The sequence below is a fragment of the Gobio gobio genome, assembly GCF_949357685.1.
Source record: "Gobio gobio genome assembly, chromosome: 14".
Taxonomy (NCBI): Eukaryota; Metazoa; Chordata; class Actinopteri; order Cypriniformes; family Gobionidae; genus Gobio; species Gobio gobio.
This window is the reverse complement of record NC_137107.1, coordinates 26,267,956-26,289,627: the sequence shown is the minus strand read 5'-3', so window position 1 is coordinate 26,289,627 and position 21,672 is coordinate 26,267,956. Positions and strand designations below refer to the sequence as shown.

Below are 21,672 nucleotides of genomic sequence, written 5' to 3'. Positions count from 1 at the left end.
ACTTACCCTCATGTCGTTCGAAACCCGTAAGACCTCCGTTCATCTTCGGAACAGAAATGAATATATTTTAGTTGAAATCTGATGGCTCTGAAAGGCCTCCATTGGCACAATGGCACGGTTCACTCTCACTCTTTCAGAGCCATCAGATTTCAACTAAAATATCTTCATTTCTGTTCCGAAGATGAACGGAGGTCTTACGGGTATCGAACGACATGAGGGTAAGTAATTAATGACAGAATGTTCATTTTTGGGTGAACTAACCCTTTAAACTTACCCATACCACCACACCTGTCCCAAACCCTACCCGTATCCCACCTCAATAATCAGCAAAGGTGTTTTGCAAAACAATTTGAACACAGTAAGTACATTGTACTTATTTTTTGATGTAAGTACATAGTAGTTAAGGCCACCTAATATAAAGTGGGGCCCAAACGTTTATTTTGGATATACAGTATATATATATATATATATTATATATATATATATATATATATATATATATATATATATATATATATATATATATATATATATAGTGTGCATCTGTTTTAAACAAGATATAACATTAATAAACTATTATTTATTAATGTTATATCTAGTTTAAAACAGATGCAACTGTATATATATATATATATATATATATATATATATATATATATATATATATATATATATATATATATATATATATCCTAAATGTATTACATTTATATAATTAACTTATATATTTATAATATAAATTATATATATAATATATTCATATAATATTAATCTTGAACCTGGAGTCTGATTTTATCCATTTATTTATTGATGAATACATGATTTACGAATGAAGAGGTTTGAATTTTCCACATGAATATGCACGCCCGGTTAGTGAATGCAACCAAATGAGCAGGAAAAGCTCCATAATTTGGAAATGCGGCAAGCACAGAACCAAGTGCCTATGCAGAAGCACTGAAGTGAGTGAAGGAAGAAAGAAAAAAAAAACTACGTCGCCCATTTCTATAAATACACCACAAGCATCACGTCTATTTTGTAATGTGGGAAGTAATAGGGTCCAGACAGCAACATGATGACAGAGCGCACAAGTCTCTGGGTAAATGGCAGATTGGAGACAGCACGTTGGCTGTGGCGCGTGCTTGAGAGAGAGGAGGACAGGGCCTTTAGTAAAGCGCTAAAGCTGGATCTCTAAGTGAGGGTAAGGACCAATGAGTGAACTGACCTTTCTGGCGGAGTCCTTGCTTCCACACTCCCCCTTATCGTACCACCATTTGTTTTTCAGTTTGTCTAAGACGGCTTGCTCATTGAGTTTCAACACCGCTAGGTTTACGGGGATTCTTCAACCAGGAAAATAACATAAATAACATTACCCATGTTATCTTATGTTATTCAGCATTTAAGCAAACATACACCCATAATTACTTTTTGATGTGATCTACATGTCTACAGATAAATAGAAAAGAAAACAAACAAAAACAGAAAAAAGGAAAGAACAGCACACTCACAGAGTTTGAAAACTGTCACTGTCAAAGTGATATGCATTAATACTCCATCTAGCTTTTGTGACCTTTCTCCCTACTGCAAGATGTGTATTACTATATCACTTTGGGTAACCGGCAAGAGATCGAAAACACTCGGATTTGCAAAATTTTGAGTATGATACTCAATGTTATAATTGACGCCTCAAATCGCATTAAATAAAAACGAGATGGAATATGTTCAATTGGTGTAAAACTGCAGCCGAGGTGTTTGTTAACTGAGGTTGCCGGTTACCCCCCCAAGGTGGTGGTTACCCGCTGGATATCTCATATTGGGGCTGACCTTGGAATCACCTCCTCCGCTGCCACACTCTCCCTTGTCGTACCACCATTTGTTTTTCAATTTGTCCAACAGGCCCTGCTCGTTCAGTTTTAACACTGCCAGGTTTACTGGGTTTCTTGAAATGATAATAAAATAAGCTGGGTCAGCATTGGTGATATGATACGGCGAGGCAGAGGTTGTGTCAAATAAAAGTGAGTCTATTAAGTCGTAGAGGAAGTGAACAGAACATAAAACTGATCTGACTGTGTGCCTGGCTCTGCTGGGCTTGTTGATGTAATATTAGTTGTCTTGTGTTGTGCTAAAGTGTAAAAAAAAAGTACTGTGACCAAATTATGAGAGATTTTACTGAGCAAGACCGCAGATTGTGGGTGAGGAAACGGGACGAATTAGCAATGCTCTGGATTTAAGACCTTTGTCACAGCGTGGTCTGCGTAAGAGGATTCCCAGATTAAGTCAATATTACTCTAGATTAGCTCTGGAAAATCGAATATGCCGTGGTTGCGGTTGAAGGACACTGCACGTTCCCTATTTTTGGTAATCTCAACACTGCAATCAAACCCAGAGCGATCTTAATGCGGCCCATTCTCATATGTGTGGCGGTGTCTTTCTCTGTAAAATCCCTGACTTCTTTCTTTACCCCTTGAGACAGGGGGAGAAAGAGGCCGATGTGCTTATGGATGACTAAAACAAAGCCAGACTTCATCCATGGACATTAATCTGAAATCTGCAGGGTACACAAGACAACAAGGATGTCAGGGAGGATAATGATGGGTAAGACCATCTCAACATCTGAAATGGAGCACATGAGAGGTGAATTTGAGAGAAAGATGGTAAAAATGTCGGAAAAAGTCGATGGTCAACATCTGATTTACGTTCATCAGCTCTGGACTGGAAAACAGACTGCTCTGTTTTCTAGGAGAGAAACATTTATGTTAATGTTTGAATGGCCTTTATGTGTTATAAGAATGCCCTTTAAGTGTCTGTGTGTGCCGTATCTTTGTTGAATTATTGCAAGCAATATTTTAGGTGCATAGAATACATTAAATGGATACATGTTCAAAATAAACTGCTGTTTTCTATTCATCAAAGGAGTATCACAGTTTCCACAAAAACATTAAGCAGCACAACTGTTTTAATCATTGATAATAATAAGAAATGTTTGTTGAGCCGCAAAGCAACATAATTCGAATGATTTCTGAAGAATCATGTGACATTGACTATTAATAATGATGCTGGAAATTCAGCTTTACCATTACAGAATATAAAACTATTATTTTATATTGTAATATTATTACAGTTTTTACTATATTTTTGATCAAATAAGTCTTGGTGAAATCCTACCGACCGCAAACTTTTGAACGGTAGTGTATGTATTGAATGTTGAGTCTAGATGTTGAAATCAACTCTTAGGAAATGTTTTCTATAGTTGAATGCTACTGAACAGGCACACAGCTTCTTATTCAAATCAGAGTTTATCATAAAAAAAATAAATAAAAAAAACAATGGGCTTAGTGGGCTGCTGTGGTCATTATTCTCAACGATGTGTTCTCTGATTCATGTATAAAAGAACAGAAGTATTGAAATGCATTTAGTCAATGTGGACAGATGCAACTAGGATGAGACACGATATTCACACATGAACATTAAAAATGGCTATCTTGATGATGGAATTATTAGACACAGGAGTAAAAATGTTGTGGTAATGAGAGCTGATGGTACAGAACAGACAATTATAACCAATTTCAGTCAACACATAAAAAGAGAGGTTACAGAGGAGATGCTTCTTTGAAAAATGATACGCTCGGTCATACAGGACTCTTAAGCAAAGACAAAGTCTTATTTAACTTTAGTTGTGATTACTTTATTAATTAATTTAAAAATATGAAATTTAAAAATAGGCATTTAAAAATGTCTATATTAATTTTAAAGCGTGCAATTTTTTAGATACTAAATACTTTGGGTACTTAAAATATTTCTCCTTACTCCTTTTAATATGCATAGACAATTATAAATAAGACATTTGTAAGACAAGCTATTACACAGTTGTAATGCCTTCAGACATCTCTCCATTGTAAACTCTCCGATTTTTAATGATTCATAATCATTGTCAAAAAAATAAAACATTTTTGGTATTAGGAGGCTCAGGTGTACCTCAGGGCGGATCCTTTGGGTGTGGCTACTCCATAGCCCTTTGAGTCCAGGTTTCCTCCCACCTTCATGGTGTCACATGGTTTGCGCTGTTCAATGTATTCATTCATAGTGGACTCCAGCAGATAAGCATACTTCCCTTTGGACTTCCTCACCCGCACGACACCATCGTCTGTCGTCTTCACAAATACAGTGGGCTCGGCAGACTTCATGTAGGACCACATTTTCTCAAATACTGCGATCTTTGATCTCTGAGGAAGGTAGTTATAATGAAAGCGCGATACATTAAATTGATCAAAAGTAATATTTCAAAAGAACTGCTGTTTTATACCATATTTGAAAGTACACTACAGCTCAACATTTTGGGATATACAGGGAGTGCAGAATTATTAGGCACGTTGATTTTCTGATCATATTTGTTTTCCAGGCACATTTGACCAATTCCAAACCACAGTAATCCTAATAACTACTATTGATTTAGTATTTAATAATGTATAAGTGATATATAATTGTTCATGAAGGCTGGAAATGAAAATCACCTTATATTCAGGTGTGCAGAATTATTAGGCATGTTTTCTTTTACAGATAAATTGAGCCAAAAAAGAGATTTAACTCAGACTGAAAAGTCAAAAAGTATTAAATGCCCATGAGAAGGATGCAATTCTAATGCAATACTAGACATTGCAGTTAAGGCATGACCATTGGACAGTGAAATGCTCGTTGGGTCAGCAGGATCTGACAAAAACATGTGGCGGAGAAAAGACACCTGTTAACTGCAAAAGAATTAAGAATTAAGGTGAAGAATTAAGGGTGAAACCACCAGGAACCCTTTAGTCTCCAACGCCACCATTTTCCAAAGCTGCAACCTACCTGGAGTCTCCAGAAGTGCAAGGTGTCAGGATCTCAGAGACTTCAGTTAGGTAAAGAATCCTAAAAAATTACCCCCACTTGATAAGAATCACAAGCTGAAGTGTTGTAAAATACATGAAGAAGGTTTTTTTATAGGCTTTATGGACAGATAGGTTGAGAGTGACTCATGAAGGACCAGCACCACATCCTCTAGTACCACTGTTTGAAGAATTCATCTTCCAGAATCTGGCAGGACGTTTTGGGAGTTCATTTTTAGTCCATCTGTGCAAAACGGACTTCAGGATGGACTAAAATGAACTCCCAAAACGTCCTGCCAGATTCTGGAAGATGAATTCTTCAAACAGTGGAGCTAGAGGATGTGGTGCTGGTCCTTCAAGAGTCATTCTCAACCTATAAAACCTATAAAGCCTATAAAAAAGCAGGCTTCATGTATTTTACAACACTTCAGCTTGTGATTCTTATCTAGTGGGGGTCATTTTTTAGGATTCTTTACCTAACTTTACCTAAGTCTCTGAGATCCTGACACCTTGCACTTCTGGAGACTCCAGGTTAAGGTTCAGCTCTGGAAGATGGTGGCGCTGGAGACTAAAGGGTTCCTGATGGTTTCACACTTAATTCTTCACCTTAATTCTTAATTCTTTTGCAGTTAATAGGTGTCTTTTCTCCGCCACATGTTTTTGTCTGACCCTGCTGACCCAACGAGCATTTCACTGTCCAATGGTCATACCTTAACTGCAATGTCTAGTATTGCATTAGTATTGCATCCTTCTCATGGGCATTTAATACTTTTTGACTTTTCAGTCTGAGTTAAATCTCTTTTTTGGCTCAATTTATCTGTAAAAGAAAACATGCCTAATAATTCTGCACACCTGAATATAAGGTGATTTTCATTTCCAGCCTTCATGAACAATTATATATCACTTATACATTATTAAATACTAAATCAATAGTAGTTATTAGGATTACTGTGGTTTGGAATTGGTCAAATGTGCCTGGAAAAAAATATGATCACAAAATCAACGTGCCTAATAATTCTGCACTCCCTGTGTATATATATATATACACCTGTTTAACAGCAAATTACCTGTTATCATGGTCCTTCAGTGTGTCATTTCAGGGCATTCAGAACAATTCTTTTTGTATTCTTAATGTATCTAAAATGTGCAAAAATTGTACCTTTAGGGCTTCAACAGCTTCTCACCAGGGTATTACCCTCATCTTTGTACCTTATCTACTCCTAAAGGGTGCATATTAATACCTTAGAGGTGAACATTGGTATCTTGAAGTATTAATATGCACCTTTTAGTCTAAGATAAGGTACAAAGCCAAGTCACAATCTTTGAGGGTACTGATAAATGCACAGTTTTTGCACATTTTGTGTAAGAGTATAGTAACATACTTTCCTTCTTACCCTGAAGAACTCTTTGGTGGATCCTCCATCCAGAGTCCCATAAGCAATCTCTGTTTGCTTAGCTAGATCCTCGGCACTCTCAATGGGAGACACCATCCTTTCCACAGTGAGGAAGGCAGCCAGGTTGGCTGTGTAGGAGGAGATGATAATCAGAGTGAAGAACCACCACACACCTCCAACTATCCGACCGGAGAGAGATCTGGGGGGGTACAGTTTAACAACAAACAGGTGGTTAAATGTCTGGAATATTGTAGTGATCTTCTCTATCAAATTAGACTCATAATGAAGTGTCTGACTTTTAATATGATTTCCATTTCTAGCTGTGCACAGTGGAAAGATAACAGATTAATTAATAAATTACATACTTTATCAGCAATCATATATGGTGAAAAAAGGCCTTCTTAATGGCTAATCTAGCCATAAATCAGATCTGGATCAGAGTTTAAAAAAAAGTAGAGTCATTTGAAGCCTTTGTAATGGCAGAATTTAATTATCATCAGAGCTCAAAATGTCTGAAATATCCCCTATATATGAGCTTAATGAAAAGACACGAGGACTGCAGTTACAAAAAAACATCTTTGTAATATATAAATGTTTCTTTCCTGAAAAGAGGAGCTTGATGTAGTAAAACTGAGTACAATTATTTTTTAAAGACACATTTACAATTATAAGTAGTGTATGAGAGTCGGTATGTAAAATTAATTTATGCATTAATTTAGATGTCATATTTCATTTTGATTATATTAAATTGTGAAATAACACCAACATCAAAAGTGATTTAAATTGAGAAAACAGCTTGTTCTCATGGATTCAGACAAGTAATGCACAAGTCAGCATTTTTATGCTGAGTAAATTAAAAGTATGGAAAGACTCCCTGGAGCTGAATTTTGCTGGTATAAATAATAATAATAATTATAATAATATAAATAAAAAAATAAATAAAAACATTATATAACCCCTCATGTTCTTTGTCCAATGAGAAATGGTTTGATCTGTGACTTCTTCATAGGTCTATTAATCTGAGTGTCCTCAAACATTAAAAACATTGTTCTTCTTTCACTGTTCCCTTTGAATGAAAGTCCTAAATTTAATAGATCCTGTTCTGCCAAGCTTGCACTAAAATTCTGCTTTCCAATACATGCTGTGCACAATTCCACCCTCTTTCACTTTCAAGGGAAATATACATTCTCTTCACAGCCTCCAATGATATTATCAGTTATATTAAAGGGGCCCATAAACCACTTTGAATTTTTATAGGGAAGCGAAATGTCCTGCATTACAAAGTTGTTGGAACATTGTTGGAATGTCAATTCAAGTTAGATATATTTCCAAAACAGAAATTATAGTTCAACTTAACTGGCATTAACAGAACTGCTACCTACTAAAAGAACAGCGCACATTTATGTGAAGAGTAAATAAAATGACACATGGATGACGGTTATTTGCTTATGCAGGAAAATTATTTGGGCAGATCTTAACTTTTGTAAAAGAATAAAAAAAAAAATACACCATTAAACAGTAACATTGTGAAATATTATTACACATTAAAATAACATGATCCTTCATACATTATTCTAATATGCTGATTTGGTACTCAATAAACATGACTTATTATTATCAATGTTGAAAACAGCTGTGCTGATAAATATAATTGTTGAAACTGTGATACTTATTTTTAGGATTCTTTAATTAATAGAATGAACAAAGAACAGCATTTATTTGAAACGGAATCTTCTGTAACATTATAAATGTTTTTACTGTCCCTTTTGATCAATTTAATGCATCCTTGCTGAAAAAAATGAATACATACATATACATACATACCTACATACATACCTACATACCTACATACATACATACATATATAAAAATAAATGTCTCTACTCTCTACTTACTTCAGCTCAAATTGTCTCTCTTTCTGGTCTGCTTATCTTTCTTGTCTCTCTCACCAGAACCTGTCTCCCTATTTTTACATGTCTGCTCAGCTGTAAGGAGTGTGTTTTGAAGTTGACTTCTATTCAGTCTGTCAAACATAAAGTGCAGCTGTTTTGTGAGGTATGTCCACCTTTATAACCATCAAAGTCAGTATTGTGTTTGCAAACAAAATTATCACCACAAACCAAACAAATAATCATTGTTGTATCTGAGCTTGGCAGAGTATATATATATTTATACACTCAAATGGCTTCCCGTATAATTTTACACGAGACTCTTCAGACCTTACTGTACATGAACTATGAGCTTCCCGAACTTTTGATTAAGGCTGTGTGTGACCTCCTAATTTAACTCCTTTCCACAAATTGAACACAGAAATAAAAACACTACAAATAACAAAAATACGTTTTTTTCTTAGTCTTATTAAGTGCAAACAATAAGTGCAACCATAATCAAAGTACTTTCTCAATATTCAAAGTGCAAACAAAGACCAGAGCTAAGAGGTGGTTGCAACTACAGCCCAGCCTAAGATAGCTTTGATATTGGGAGAAAGGCTATTGTATGTAGCCTCATTTGTGCGACTCTGCAGCTCATGCTGGATGAGCAGCGCAAACATTTACAATAGTATACAATTGAAGGGACTGTTATCCAACTGAATTTAACGTTTTTTACTTCTATAAAAAAGCAAAACCGACAGTGGAGGCAGTGCCGCGGTAGGCACTGTAATGTAATGTAAACATAGCTGTGGCATATTCTATACTAATTTCACCCTCCGTCAAAGCGATTAGCGAGACAGCACATTCAAATCTCATCACATTTTAATATCGCAAGGTCTCATCTCACCCCTAATGTGTAATATATACACTGAAAAAAAAACAGGAACACACATATTGTACAATTTATGCAATCATATTATTTGCAATCTACACAAATAATTCAAATTCTAAACGTGATGAATGTAAACCAAACAAGTACTCAACAATTATTTTTGCTAAAACAAATTCTCAGCATGCTTTGCTTGGGACTTTACGAGGAGAGCAAACATTTTGAAATTAAGTGTTATTTCATGTGTTTTTGAGCAAGATGAGCAAAGGGGGAGACTTGATAGTGCATTTAACATGCTAATATGTGCTATAGTTAATAATTTGGAAGCTAGCTAATACGGTCTTATAATTTAGTCATATATAATATAAGAAATTGAATTAATTAATCCCATTAGGGAACCATACAAAAATAATTTATAGACAACTTAATTGGGAGACTTAGAAATGACTCATTCCATGATTTTGAAACTATGTGAACAAATTATTGTTTGTTTAACTAATTTATGCGGAACCGATGTACTATTAAATCATGTAAATCCAACACACTTTTCTTCTGTGTGTATGTATATGTATATGTATATATATATATATATATATCAGGGCTCCAGACTAACTTTTTTCACTAGGAGCACAGTGGCCCCCAACTGAAAATTTTAGGGGCACAACCAGAAATTTTAGGGGCGCACACCGTAAATCAACATGCTAACCAAATCTACTAATTTCCACTGTATTACTAATAAGGATCTGTATCGTTAAGGTTTTAATGGTATTACTACTCTTACCCATACTGCTTATCGATCCGGTACTTTAACAGTATTCTTACCAGTTCTTTTTATTATACTTTATTTTATTTTTTTTATAAAAAAAAAAAACATAATTAAGAACATAATTAACATTGCTTTATAATCTGAAAAGTAAAATATCCATAGCAAAAGAAACCGCAAAGTTTGAACAAAATATAAAACATCTATGTGTAAATGGACCAGTGTGCAGGCATTCGGAAGATCTGCTAACATTAATATTACAGGAAAGAACAAACCTACAAAGAAATCTAATAAAGTAAGGAAATGTAAAATAACACTGCATAGTTTTCACTGTATAAATTGATAGATTAATGCTTATAAAAGCTAAAGTTATTAATTCAAGAGATGTGAATATTTTCTATTTGCCTTTTGTTCGATTCGAATTAATGGCTCAATGGTCAGCAGGTTTATTAGACGCTGCCCCTTTAAGACCGATCGAATGTAGAACTAATAATATCATATTCTCCTATTTCTCCAAACTATTTACGCCCATTTAAGATATAAACTGTTAAAGTAACTACTGTCCAATCCGGTCATTTTGACACCGGCTATTTGTTGTTTATTTGAAGGTTTAGACGCGCACACGAAGCCTAAAATATTAAGTGCAAGTCGGTCCATTTCGAAGCACACACACATAAGCCGCCTTGAAGCTGGAAACAGCGTCTCTTGCGCGGATTATTGTGCATTTAATAGCTCTTTATTATCAAACACATCCCGCAGTTTAGCAACAGTAGGTAGAGACTGCAGTTTACAACAATCACTGAATCTGACGTTTAGTTTAGGTTTAAGGAGAAATGACAGCGCAAGGCTGTGAAGGGAAGGATGTCGCGCTCGACTGGACACGGCTATAGGAATAGTTTTACCTCATTCCATCTTTTTATAATTCTTGGAAGCCAAAATCGAAAATAAAATTAGATTAATATCACAGCACATCCCTAAAGTTTAAGCAGACTAAACTTTTGTTTAGTTCTTGGCCATCATCACTCACCCTTTAAAGCTGACTATGGTGTTGTGTTTGCTGTAGCTCCACGTGAGAGAGCTCGTTCGCTTTCTCTCTCTTCTGGATTGCGAATGGCAAAAATGCATCACGGACAAATGGTTTAATATTCTCTCATATAGAAATGGCTGGCAAAGATAGAATTTGCCAGACATAACGTCTATCAATTATAATTAGTAAGTGTATTTTCTTAATTTCTCCAGTACCGACAGCAGGCAAATTTACTGGTCGCACATGTGCTACTGGATGTAAAATTCAGTCACACACTCTCAAATATTAGTCGCAAAATGCGACCATTTGGTCGCACTCTGGAGCCCTGTATATATATATATATATATATATATATATATATATATATATATATATATATATATATATATATATATATATATATATATATATATATATATATATATATATATATATATATATATATATATATATATATATTATATATATAATATATATATATATATTATATATTATATATATATATATATATAAATATATATATATATATATATATATATAAATATATAAATATATATATATATATATATATATATATATATATATATATATATATATATATATATATATATATATATATATATATATATATATAAAACAGAATCACCGAAGGATATCTGCTATGCATTTTCATATGTGAGAGGTCACATAAAACGTTTAAAAAACTATTAGGGGACCCGAAAGTATTTAAACACACAATTTGCACATTAGAAGTATAATGGCCATGCAAATCCCCTAATAAATACTCAAAATAAATTATGTATCTAATCCGTAGAATATGGGTCACTCCTACACTGAAAGCCAAGTAAAAGGTTCACATGGACAAACACCGTTTCAAACGCATTCACTCATGTCTCCATGGAGACAATACGACTCACAATAGAGCTGTAACTAAAAATAATAGTCTCCTTGTCGTTCTACATTGTAATGCTGCAAATTGTCCGTTCCATTACAGAAACTCTGAAGTGTGCTGTTGGGAACGTTGTGACATGCTGATCATATCTTCGTACTCTGGTGTCATAGTTCCATTAAACACTGCAGAACATTTCCAAACACTAGGGATGGCAAGGTCACCTCGACAGTGGGAAAGGCCCGAGCAAGACCTCCCTCCAGGCTTCTGCGTATGTGTGTTTGTATTGTGAAATTACACTAATGTGCTTGTGACCTAAATGTGTGACCTAAACGTAATGTGTATGTGACCTGCTAGTGTCATTGCGTATGGAAGTGTTTGTAAACCGGAGAGTATTTTTGTACGGGGTAAAGGGAATCTGGACAAAGCTGAAGTGACAGTTGGAGGCCCGCGGGAGGAAGGGGGCACCACGACGCCTGGGTTGAACTGTCATGCTGGCTGAAAGCCTGATGGTCTGACCCCACACAAACACAGACACAAAGACACTCTCCACATCTCAAATAAAGTTCCTAAGGCACACAACATGTATCACTTCCTGAGGGTAACTACTCGCTCTATTTCTCTGACACACACACACACACACACACACACACACACACACTTCTCCGTGCTCATATCCTCGAGTGCTCTTGGTTTATTCTTCAGCAGGTGTGAACAGACAGATCATCAGCCTCCAGGCCAATTTAACTCATTGGAAAATTCATTGGGCCTTTATGCGACAGCTTTCTTAAGAATCACATCTCCACCATCTCTCATGATGAGCCCTCTTCATAACAAGAGATTCACAGCAGTTGAGGTCATTCTGTCTACAGTAATGAGGGAACTGGGTTTTACTGCTGAAAACACTGACATCTGTGGCTAAAATAACTTACATTTTCACTTAAAGTGACAGTGTGTATTTTCCAAGGTGTCAAGGTTTGGCTGGATAGCATGGTCAAGTTAGCTTATATAATGTACTTCCAGGTGGTATTTCAACAACTGTGAATGTTACTTCACACTTAATTCAAATAATGTAAGTTTTAATGATGAAGACCAGAGAAATAAATCACATTAATGAATCTATTACAAAATTGGTGAATGTGATTTCTAGGGCTGGACCAGAATATTTGAATATTCAAATTCAGTTTTTATTTGTAGCATCTGTTCACTAACTGAACTAAATTATTTTATTACTATAAAAAAATCCAAACGGCAGTGCCGCGGTTGGCAAGTGACGTAACTGGTGTTATGCCTATTGCAGCAAGCCTACCGTTATTATTATCAATCTAGATGAATCTACTGCGAAATATAGGAGCTTGTTAGTTACTGGGACGTAACAGACCTGTGTGTTTTGTATCACTAGTGCAGTGTCCGTTCTCGGAGCATATAAGCCCTGCCTGTGTGAGGCACGCCGCTTCTCCAGATTCCTGCCTTTATTAGAGAGAAGATTATGTTTAGCCCCCTCCCTCCAAAGCTTTGAATATTCAGAGTGGATTACTACCGAAGCTTCGAAGCTCAAAAAATGGTATTCGGACCAACGCTATCTCGGAACAATATTCCAATCAATCAGATTTGAGGGACAAGTTTACAGTTTATGTCAAGTACGGCTGTCACGATATCAGAATTTTCACTACATGGTTATCGTAGGCAAAATAATTCACGATAATACATCTATAGAAATCTTGAAAAAAAAAAAAAAATGTATATATAATAATGAAAAAAAATTTAAATGAAAAAGAAATTATATTATTTTATACTATTATATACAGTGATAAAGGCTATGTTGATTGGCATTGCATTATAAATATACATTATCCTTATGATGTTTATAGGGTGATGGGTTGTTTGCTGCAAAAATTGGGTTGGTGTTTAAAATTACTATATATTCGTTATCATGCTATGAATATATAAAATATAATATATATATATATATATAATATAATATAATATAATATAATATAATATAATATAATATAATATAATATAATATAATATAATATAATATAATATATAATGATATATATACACACACACACACTGGAACTATTTAGAGTTTTATAAGGGGTGGGAAAAATAAGCTTCTGCAATTATTGTATTATTCGTTTTTTTTTCTTCGGTATGTTGAAACACACATTTTATTTTTATATTTTAATTTTTTTGTTCAAAATAAAATAAATAAAGAAAGAACACAGATAAACCAGAAATGAGTCTGATTGAAGAGAAATATTAGAAGGCCAAATCCTGACTGGGCGACAAGAGGAGCTGGGGATGGAGGACGGTAATTAGCTCCTGAGCAACGTGATAAGCTGTGATAATACTGAATGGACCCTATATATAGATATGCTGTGAGAGGCATTGTATTTCTATAGGTAGGAGTGAAACAGCTGAGAGTCAGCTGATGCGTGACCAGCCAGAACTATCGCTACACTTGATGAGTCTCACTTGTGGACTTAAGGCCAGTGTACAATTCAATTCTGACATTCGGGAGGTTGTGAAATATTGCACACGCTACAAGTCAGTTAACTTGATAATCGCATCAAAGCAGCTGGTACACGGCACAACTGTACTGCACGGCGAGCCGGCAGCAATCACACAAGCTTTCGCGCTAAACACAGAGACTGGAGCTTTCAATGTTGCTGCTAAAGCTTCGGATAGAAAAAATGATAGATAAATTAATTGCTTGCAAATGATTTGTTGAAAAGCAGAGAACAGCAGCCATTCCTTTTAACAGAAACAACCAGAGAGAGAGAGAGAGAGAGAGAGAGAGAGAGAGAGAGAGAGAGAGAGAGAGAGAGAGAGAGAGAGAGAGAGAGAGAGAGAGAGAGAGAGAGAGAGAGAGAGAGAGAGAGAGAGAGAGAGAGAGAGAGAGAGAGAGAGAGAGAGAGAGAGAGAGAGAGAGAGAGAGAGAGAGAGAGAGAGAGAGAGAGAGAGAGAGAGAGAGAGAGCGTGTGTGTGTGTGTGTGTGTGTGTGTGAGTGTATGCACGCTGTATGGTTGCAGCCACTGAGCTATAGCCTAATAATACTCATCGATCTAGCCTATGTGACGTGGTTGTGCATGATTTGGCAATGTTAAAAAATGATGGTGAGGTCGGAGGTGCTCGTAATGTGCTCGGCTCATCTCGTAATTCCTCTCACATGCTGCGAGCCGCAACCATACGAGCATCCACGATTTCCACATGATTTCTCCCGTGAGAAAAAAAAACGTCTGCAAGCTCATATGACAGCAAAAATCGAACCGTGTAGGACCAGCTTTACTGTGCAAGGGTGCCCTCCGGCATGGAGCATGAATGAAACAAATTACATGTAAGAGTTCAACACTCCATAATGCTCACATCGTCCAATTTTGGGTAAAAATAGAAGAAGAAAAAAATACTGATCTCTAAAGATATTTGGAGTAAACATACAGTCCATAAGTTATTATCCTAATGAGCACACTTTTGGACTAAAAGCCCAGAGGGATGTAAAGGGATAGGGGCAGTCATGGCCTAATGGTTAGAGAGCCAGACCTGGGTTCGATTCTCAATACCGGCAGGAAATGACTGAGGTACCTATGAGCAAGGCACCTAACCCCCTTTCTATGCATGTTCACTACTCACTGCTCCTAATGTGTTTGCACAAACTTGGATAGGTTAAATGCAGAGGGTTACCATACTTGGTCTGAAAGATAACAGAGGCAGAGGTGGTGAACAGGTTGGTGGTTTTGCCACCTTTTGCACTTACTGTTGATTGGCAGGTCCTGCAGACTGTGGTGATTAACGAGTAATTTTCGCGGAATCAATAAAACTTCCACACTGGTGAGCTAATTCTCTTAGAGTGCGAGTAGAGTGTCTCGTCGTCTGTCATATCCGACGACATGCTTTTATGCGGCAGTAGCAGCTGTCTGCTTGAGTTTTATGACAGGTGGCAACCAGCGTTTAGGTTCCTAATGTCAAGATTAGGCTTAAAACAAGGGTTAGGTGCTTCTACATCAGTGTTATTCACCTATCATTTCCCTCTGATTTTAGGGATAAGTTATGTGAAGGTTTAGGTTTAGGAGCAGGGATGGGGTTAGGACAATGTTTTTCGGACAGGAATGTTGTTCCAGGTCCAAGATCCACAAATATGTCAATCAAGGAACATGTATTTCTTGGCAAAATCACGGTGACCCCAAATTACCACTACAGCTCTCAAGATGTGCGCTTCAAATAAAGCACACATCTCTCTGCAGACGAACACAGGCGGTTTCGACTAACAGGTGGCTTTTAGCAGTCAGAATCTAAAAAGACAGTTCACATAAGCATACTGTTTACATAGCCTAGCTGCTGCAACACTCAAATGTGCTATGAAATTGTGTTGATGCTAGTGGACGTGACAGTGATAGTGAATTATATGCATAGTAAACAGTCTGCAATTCCCACTTCTAGGTGTGCCGTGTTATTAATTTATATACCATCAGAGCTGTCAGGCTGTGGGCTTCAGTAACTCTCTGCTCACGTTTTGCGCTTGCTGATCATCTGTGGCATCTTCTCGTGACTTGAGATTACGGCACAGCTCGAACCGAGTTAATTGCTTTGATTGCCCATGTGCTTACAGTAGCTCCTCTATTTGCTATCTGCCTCTAGAGGCGTCAAAGAGACTTTGTTTTTGGCACCTTAATAAGAAATAATGAATTAATGAAATCCCTTCATAAGCACCTCATCAGAAACTGATCAGAGAATGAGAAAGGCTAGATGAGGTAACAGGGATTTTTATGAAGCAATGGCACAGATGAGCTGGAGTGAATATCAATGTGAACAGTCAGAGCTCTGAGTGGCAGCTCTGACATTTGTTAAGGACAAACACATTTTCTGTCAGAGATAAATACTGTAAGCAACCTGGTGCCTTCTGTCTGGCCCACACAATCCTCATTACAAAAAACACTCATGCCAAATAACTATCTCCATATACCGTCTCAGAATCCTTATAAATATATATATTTATTAGGGATGCCACAATTCTCAATATAATATTGAACCGTTCGGTACGGCATTGACGATTCAATACGCGCTTGTGAATTGCGTTTTTTTTTCTACAAATTCTGTCATTTGCCTCCATCCCAATACTGAACAACGCGACATACATTCACATCACACGTTAGTGGTAGAGTTATACTCACAGAACACTATAGTTATTCACAATCACGAAAGTTCAATATTTGCATGAGTTTTAAAACCTTGCCGGTCAAACATTTCATTCGCTTGCTTATGCACTGTGTTAAAACATGCGCTGAGCGCGCGCACTAAAAGCCTGTCAAACACGTGATTAATGCTGCTTTCACGTGCTCTCGGAATTATCGTAAATACGAGTTCTCTTACGAGAGGTTCTCTCGTATTGCGTAAGTTCCTTACGCATCGGGGAAAGTATTCTTTCTTCGAGATTTCTGAAAAACCCCAAATTATCCTTAATTTTGTAACATTGTCAACGCAGTGCGGCAGCCTGGCAGACCATAGCAGGCTATTCCAGCGTGCTATTGGCTGCTCTGCTGGCAACTGCAGCAGCCTATCGGTGAGCCCGTGTGACGTGGCGACCAATGAGGGCGCTTCGCGCCCACCTGGCTTCATTTGCCTACAGGTGGGGCGTGGCCACGTGTATATAAGCAGGGCTCACGGGCTGCATATTCGATTTTCTTTTCTTCAGCGAAGCCCTTCGCATCGCTGGATCTGGAACCCGCCGCCGTGATCGTGCAGACGAGCAAGCAGAGGACAGCGCCTGAAGAAGCCGGCAGCATCGCACCACCTTCAGCCATCCGTGCCTGCTCTGCTATCCGGCAGCCCATATCCTTTTTCACGCTCAGTGTTGTCGCCGCTGCGTCACACTTTCTCAAAAAGAGGCGAGCGTTTGTTCCAAAATGTCTCGTTCCACCTGCGGCTTGTGTCACGTGCAGCTCAGTTCCGGGGACCGCCATGTGATCTGCGCTCTCTGCCTGGGCCGTGATCACGCCGCCGCCGCACTTCTCGCCGGCGGATGCCCGGAGTGCGAGGAACTGACGATGTCGACCCTGCGGGCTCGACTCGATCAGTTCAAGGACGACATCCCTCCAGTCTCTGCTAAGCCGCGCAGAAAGAAGCGCCGCTCGCAGCGGACTCCGGAGTTCGCTGAGAGAAGCTCGCCGGAACCCTTCCCGCCCGCTTCACTCTTGCCTTCCCCGCCCCCACCCCAGGCCGCCATTTCTGTTGCCGCCTCCGGGGATGAGGCGAATGCGGTCGCGGAACGCGCCGACAGCTGCTCCATCATGGCTTCCGACAGCAAGGAATGGTCTTCCGCGACCTCTTCAGTCCGAGCCTCCGGACGCTCTCGAGCAGGTGAGGACGCCGAACTGTTGCGCCTTCTCACCCGGGCTGTCGAGCAGCTATGCCTCGAATGGGCCCCGCCCATGGTGGCAGCGCCGAATCGACTTGACGGATGCTTCCTAAACAGTCGCCGCCGTGCGCCCACCTCCAGGACTGCACCTTTTCTGCCAGAGCTTCACGAGGAGCTCGCGAAGTCCTGGAACGCGCCATTCTCCGCGAGGGTCTCGTCTCAGGCTTCTTCGACGCTCTCACAAGTTGACGGCGCGGCTGAGAAAGGCTACAATGCTATCCCTCCGGTGGAAGAGGCGGTCGCAGCGCACCTTTGCCCGCCTTCTGGTTGGCGCTCAAAGGCTGCCCTCCCGTCTAAGGCCTGCAGAGTGACGTCATCGCTGATCGGCCGCGCTTTCGCTGCCTCCGGTCAAGCTGCATCTGCTCTGCACTCTATGGCCGTGCTGCAAATCCTCCAAGCCAATCTCCTCCGCGACCTGGACGAGAAGAGCTGTGACGCTGAGTTGATCACGGATTTGCGAAGCGCGACGGATCTCTCCCTCCGCGCTACCAAGACCGCAGCACAGGCCCTCGGACACTCTATGGCCTCCCTCACGGTAGCTGAGCGCCACCTCTGGCTCACGCTCGCGGATATGCGAGAAACAGAGCGCGCGGCCTTCCTAAACGCCCCGCTCTCCCCGTCTGGGCTCTTCGGACCAGCGGTCAAGGGGATCGTCGATCGTTTCTCTGAAGTGCAGAAAACGACGCAGGCCATGAACCTCTTCCTGCCTCGACGCCCCGGCGCCAGCAATAGCTCCGTTGCTCGCCGTCCTCGCGACCAGCCAGTACCGAGCTCCGCGCAGCGCGGCCCCCTTCGTCTCAGCGAAGACCGAGCGGCCGCCCCAGATCGCGCTCTTCCAGCCGTGGTAAGCCGCCTCCCCCTCGGGGCCCCCGGCCTAGGATCGCGCTGAAGTCCGAGCCTCCAAAGTCCTCCTAGCCAGAGGCAAGAAACGACGGTTAAGTCCCGCCGAGGCCGGACCACCGTCAAAACTCTCTTTCCTGTCAGCCCCCACCACTGTGGCTGCTGCAGATGGATTTCACGCAGACAACGAGCCGGCAAAAACGCCCTCTCGCCTGTCAATAACGAAATCACAAAAGTTGCATTATTTCTGGTTGCACGGCTCACGCCGTATGTGTTTCAAATGCAGTAAATGTGCCCACTTTTCTGTGTTCACCCCTGCACACAAGCACTATAAACCCGTGTCCCCCACTCACATAAAGCGGCCACCGGCCGCTCGAGTGCTAGAGTTAGGTCACGTGTCCGCTTGTTTGCGTCCACGCCTAGCCACCACACGCGCTGTCAGACAGCCACTCTTTACCGGTCATGTTCCACGCGTAAGAGTTGTGCCCGCTCAAACGAGCTCACACATTTTCCAAAGGGATGGGTCGCTCAGACTGATTCTGGATCTGAGGCGTCTGAACAAAGCTCTTATGAGGAGATCGTTCAAGATGCTCACGACCAAGCAGATCCTCGCGCATATTCGCCCGAGAGACTGGCTAATTTCCCTAGATTTGAAAGATGCATATTTTCAAATCAAGATAACGCCGCGTCACAGGCAATTCTTACGATTCGCCTTCGACGGCCAGGCTTATCAATACACCGTCCTTCCGTTCGGCCTGTCACTAGCACCCCGTACATTTACGAAGTGCATGGACGCGGCCCTCGCTCCCCTGAGAAATCGAGGGATGCGAATATTGAACTACCTGGACGATTGGCTCATCCTGGCGCAATCAGAGGCCGAGCTCCTCGCCCACAGGGCAATGCTGCTCAGCCATCTGGACAGCCTGGGGCTCACGGTCAATTGGACCAAGAGCTCATTAGTACCCACGCAATCAACCTCATTTCTGGGTTTGAATCTGGACACTGCGGCAATGTCAGCCCGCCTGTCACCCCTACGCGCGCGCCAAGTTCGGCGCATGGCTGCGTACTTTCAGCCGGGCAAAATCGCACCTCTCAAGCTTTTTCAGAGGATGCTGGGATGTATGGCCTCAGCTGCAGCTGTGCTCCAGCTGGGCTTAATGTGCATGCGCCCGCTGCAACGCTGGTTAAACGCCCGAGTGCCTCACGGAGCCTGGGCGTCCGGAGGCTTCAGGATCAGAGTGACTCAGGGCTGCGTTTCAGCCCTAGAGCCCTGGTTAGTAGCCGACTGGTACCAGAGGGGAGTGACAATGGGATCCATCTCACACCGCAAAGTCATCTCGACGGACGCCTCCACCTCGCGTTGGGGCGCCGTTTTCGAGGGCAGACCGGCCTCGGGCCTCTGGTCGAGCGGAGAAAAACTCCTACACATAAACTGTTTGGAGATGATAGCAGTAGAGAACGCGCTCAAGCAGTTTCTCCTGTTTATACGAGGACACCACGTGTTGGTCCGGTCGGACAATACCACGGTGGTGTCCTACGTGAACCGGCAGGGCGGTGTCAGGTTCAGGTGTCTGGGCAATCTGACGGAACGCCTGCTCGTGTGGGCACACAGCTCGCTGCGCTCGCTGAGAGCTGCGCACGTACCGGGCCACCTCAATGTGGGCCCGGACAAGCTGTCCAGGGGCCTCATTCTCCCAGGAGAATGGTCCCTGCACCCCCAGACAGTCCAGCTGGTATGGCGCCTATTCGGCACAGCGGAGCTCGACCTCTTTGCAACAAAAGAGAACGCCCGCTGCCCGACGTTTCTGTCCAAAAGCGAGGATGCGCTGTCCCAACCTTGGCCCAGCCTCCCGCTGTATGCTTTCCCGCCGATTTCCCTATTGACCCAGGTCATAGCGAAAATCAGGGAGACACGCCGCCCGGTGCTCCTTATAGCGCCGCGCTGGGAGAACCAGATTTGGTACCCAGAGCTGGTGAAGCTGTCGCACTCACCCCCCTGGCCAGTTCCGCTGAGAGCAGACCTCCTCTCAAGCAGGAGGGTCAGTTTGGCATCCCCATCCAGAGCGATGGTCTCTGCACGTATGGGTGACCAACGGATACCCGTTGACCTGCCCGAAGGGGTTATGAACACGATTTCACACTCTAGAGCCCCCTCGACGAGGCGGTTATATAGTTCTAAGTGGTCGGTGTTCACTGAGTGGTGTGCTTCCAAGGGATTGGATCCACAGCAATGTGGGGTCCAGCGGGTGCTCTCCTTCCTCCAGGAGCTGTTGGAACTGGGCAGGCCCCCTTCCACGCTCAAAGTGTATGTAGCGGCTATAGCAGCGTTCGCTCAGACGACGCTAGGCAGCACGCTAGGAAGGAACGAGCTCATTATCCGTTTCCTCAGAGGAGCCAGGCGGATGAATCCCCCGCGGCCCCCATCGGTTCCTATTTGGGATCTGGCCTTGGTCCTAGAGGCCATGAAGGCTCATCCTTTCGAACCGCTCGAGACTGTGGAACCAAGGTTCCTTTCGCTAAAAACCGCGTTCCTGATAGCTCTGGCTTCAGTAAAACGCGTGGGGGATCTACACGCGCTCTCAGTGAGCCCGACGTGTATGGAGTTCGGCCCAAATGACTCCAAGGTCATTCTTAGGCCGAGGCATGGTTATGTCCCCAAAGCGATAGGCACTCCCTTCAGGGCGCAGATTGTCTCCCTCTCGGCTCTGCCAGCACCCGACGAGGG

General features: G+C 41.1%; 1 protein-coding gene across 2 annotated transcripts in view; it reads right to left on the bottom strand.

Annotated features, from left to right (window-relative positions):
- The window catches only part of gria1b (glutamate receptor, ionotropic, AMPA 1b), a gene marked incomplete at its 5' end in the record, with an annotated part of 77,586 nt that overhangs the window by 7,538 nt on the left and 48,376 nt on the right, over positions 1–21,672 (bottom strand). Inside the window, 3 exons of one of the 2 annotated variants that reach the window (XM_079835057.1) lie at positions 1,822–1,936; positions 3,973–4,220; positions 6,251–6,449. In XM_079835057.1, the coding sequence (XP_079691183.1) occupies positions 1,822–1,936; positions 3,973–4,220; positions 6,251–6,449 (562 nt within the window). Of the gene's footprint in view, positions 1–1,222; positions 1,338–1,821; positions 1,937–3,972; positions 4,221–6,250; positions 6,450–21,672 lie in introns of both variants that reach the window. The other variant, XM_079835058.1, reaches the window with a different exon arrangement.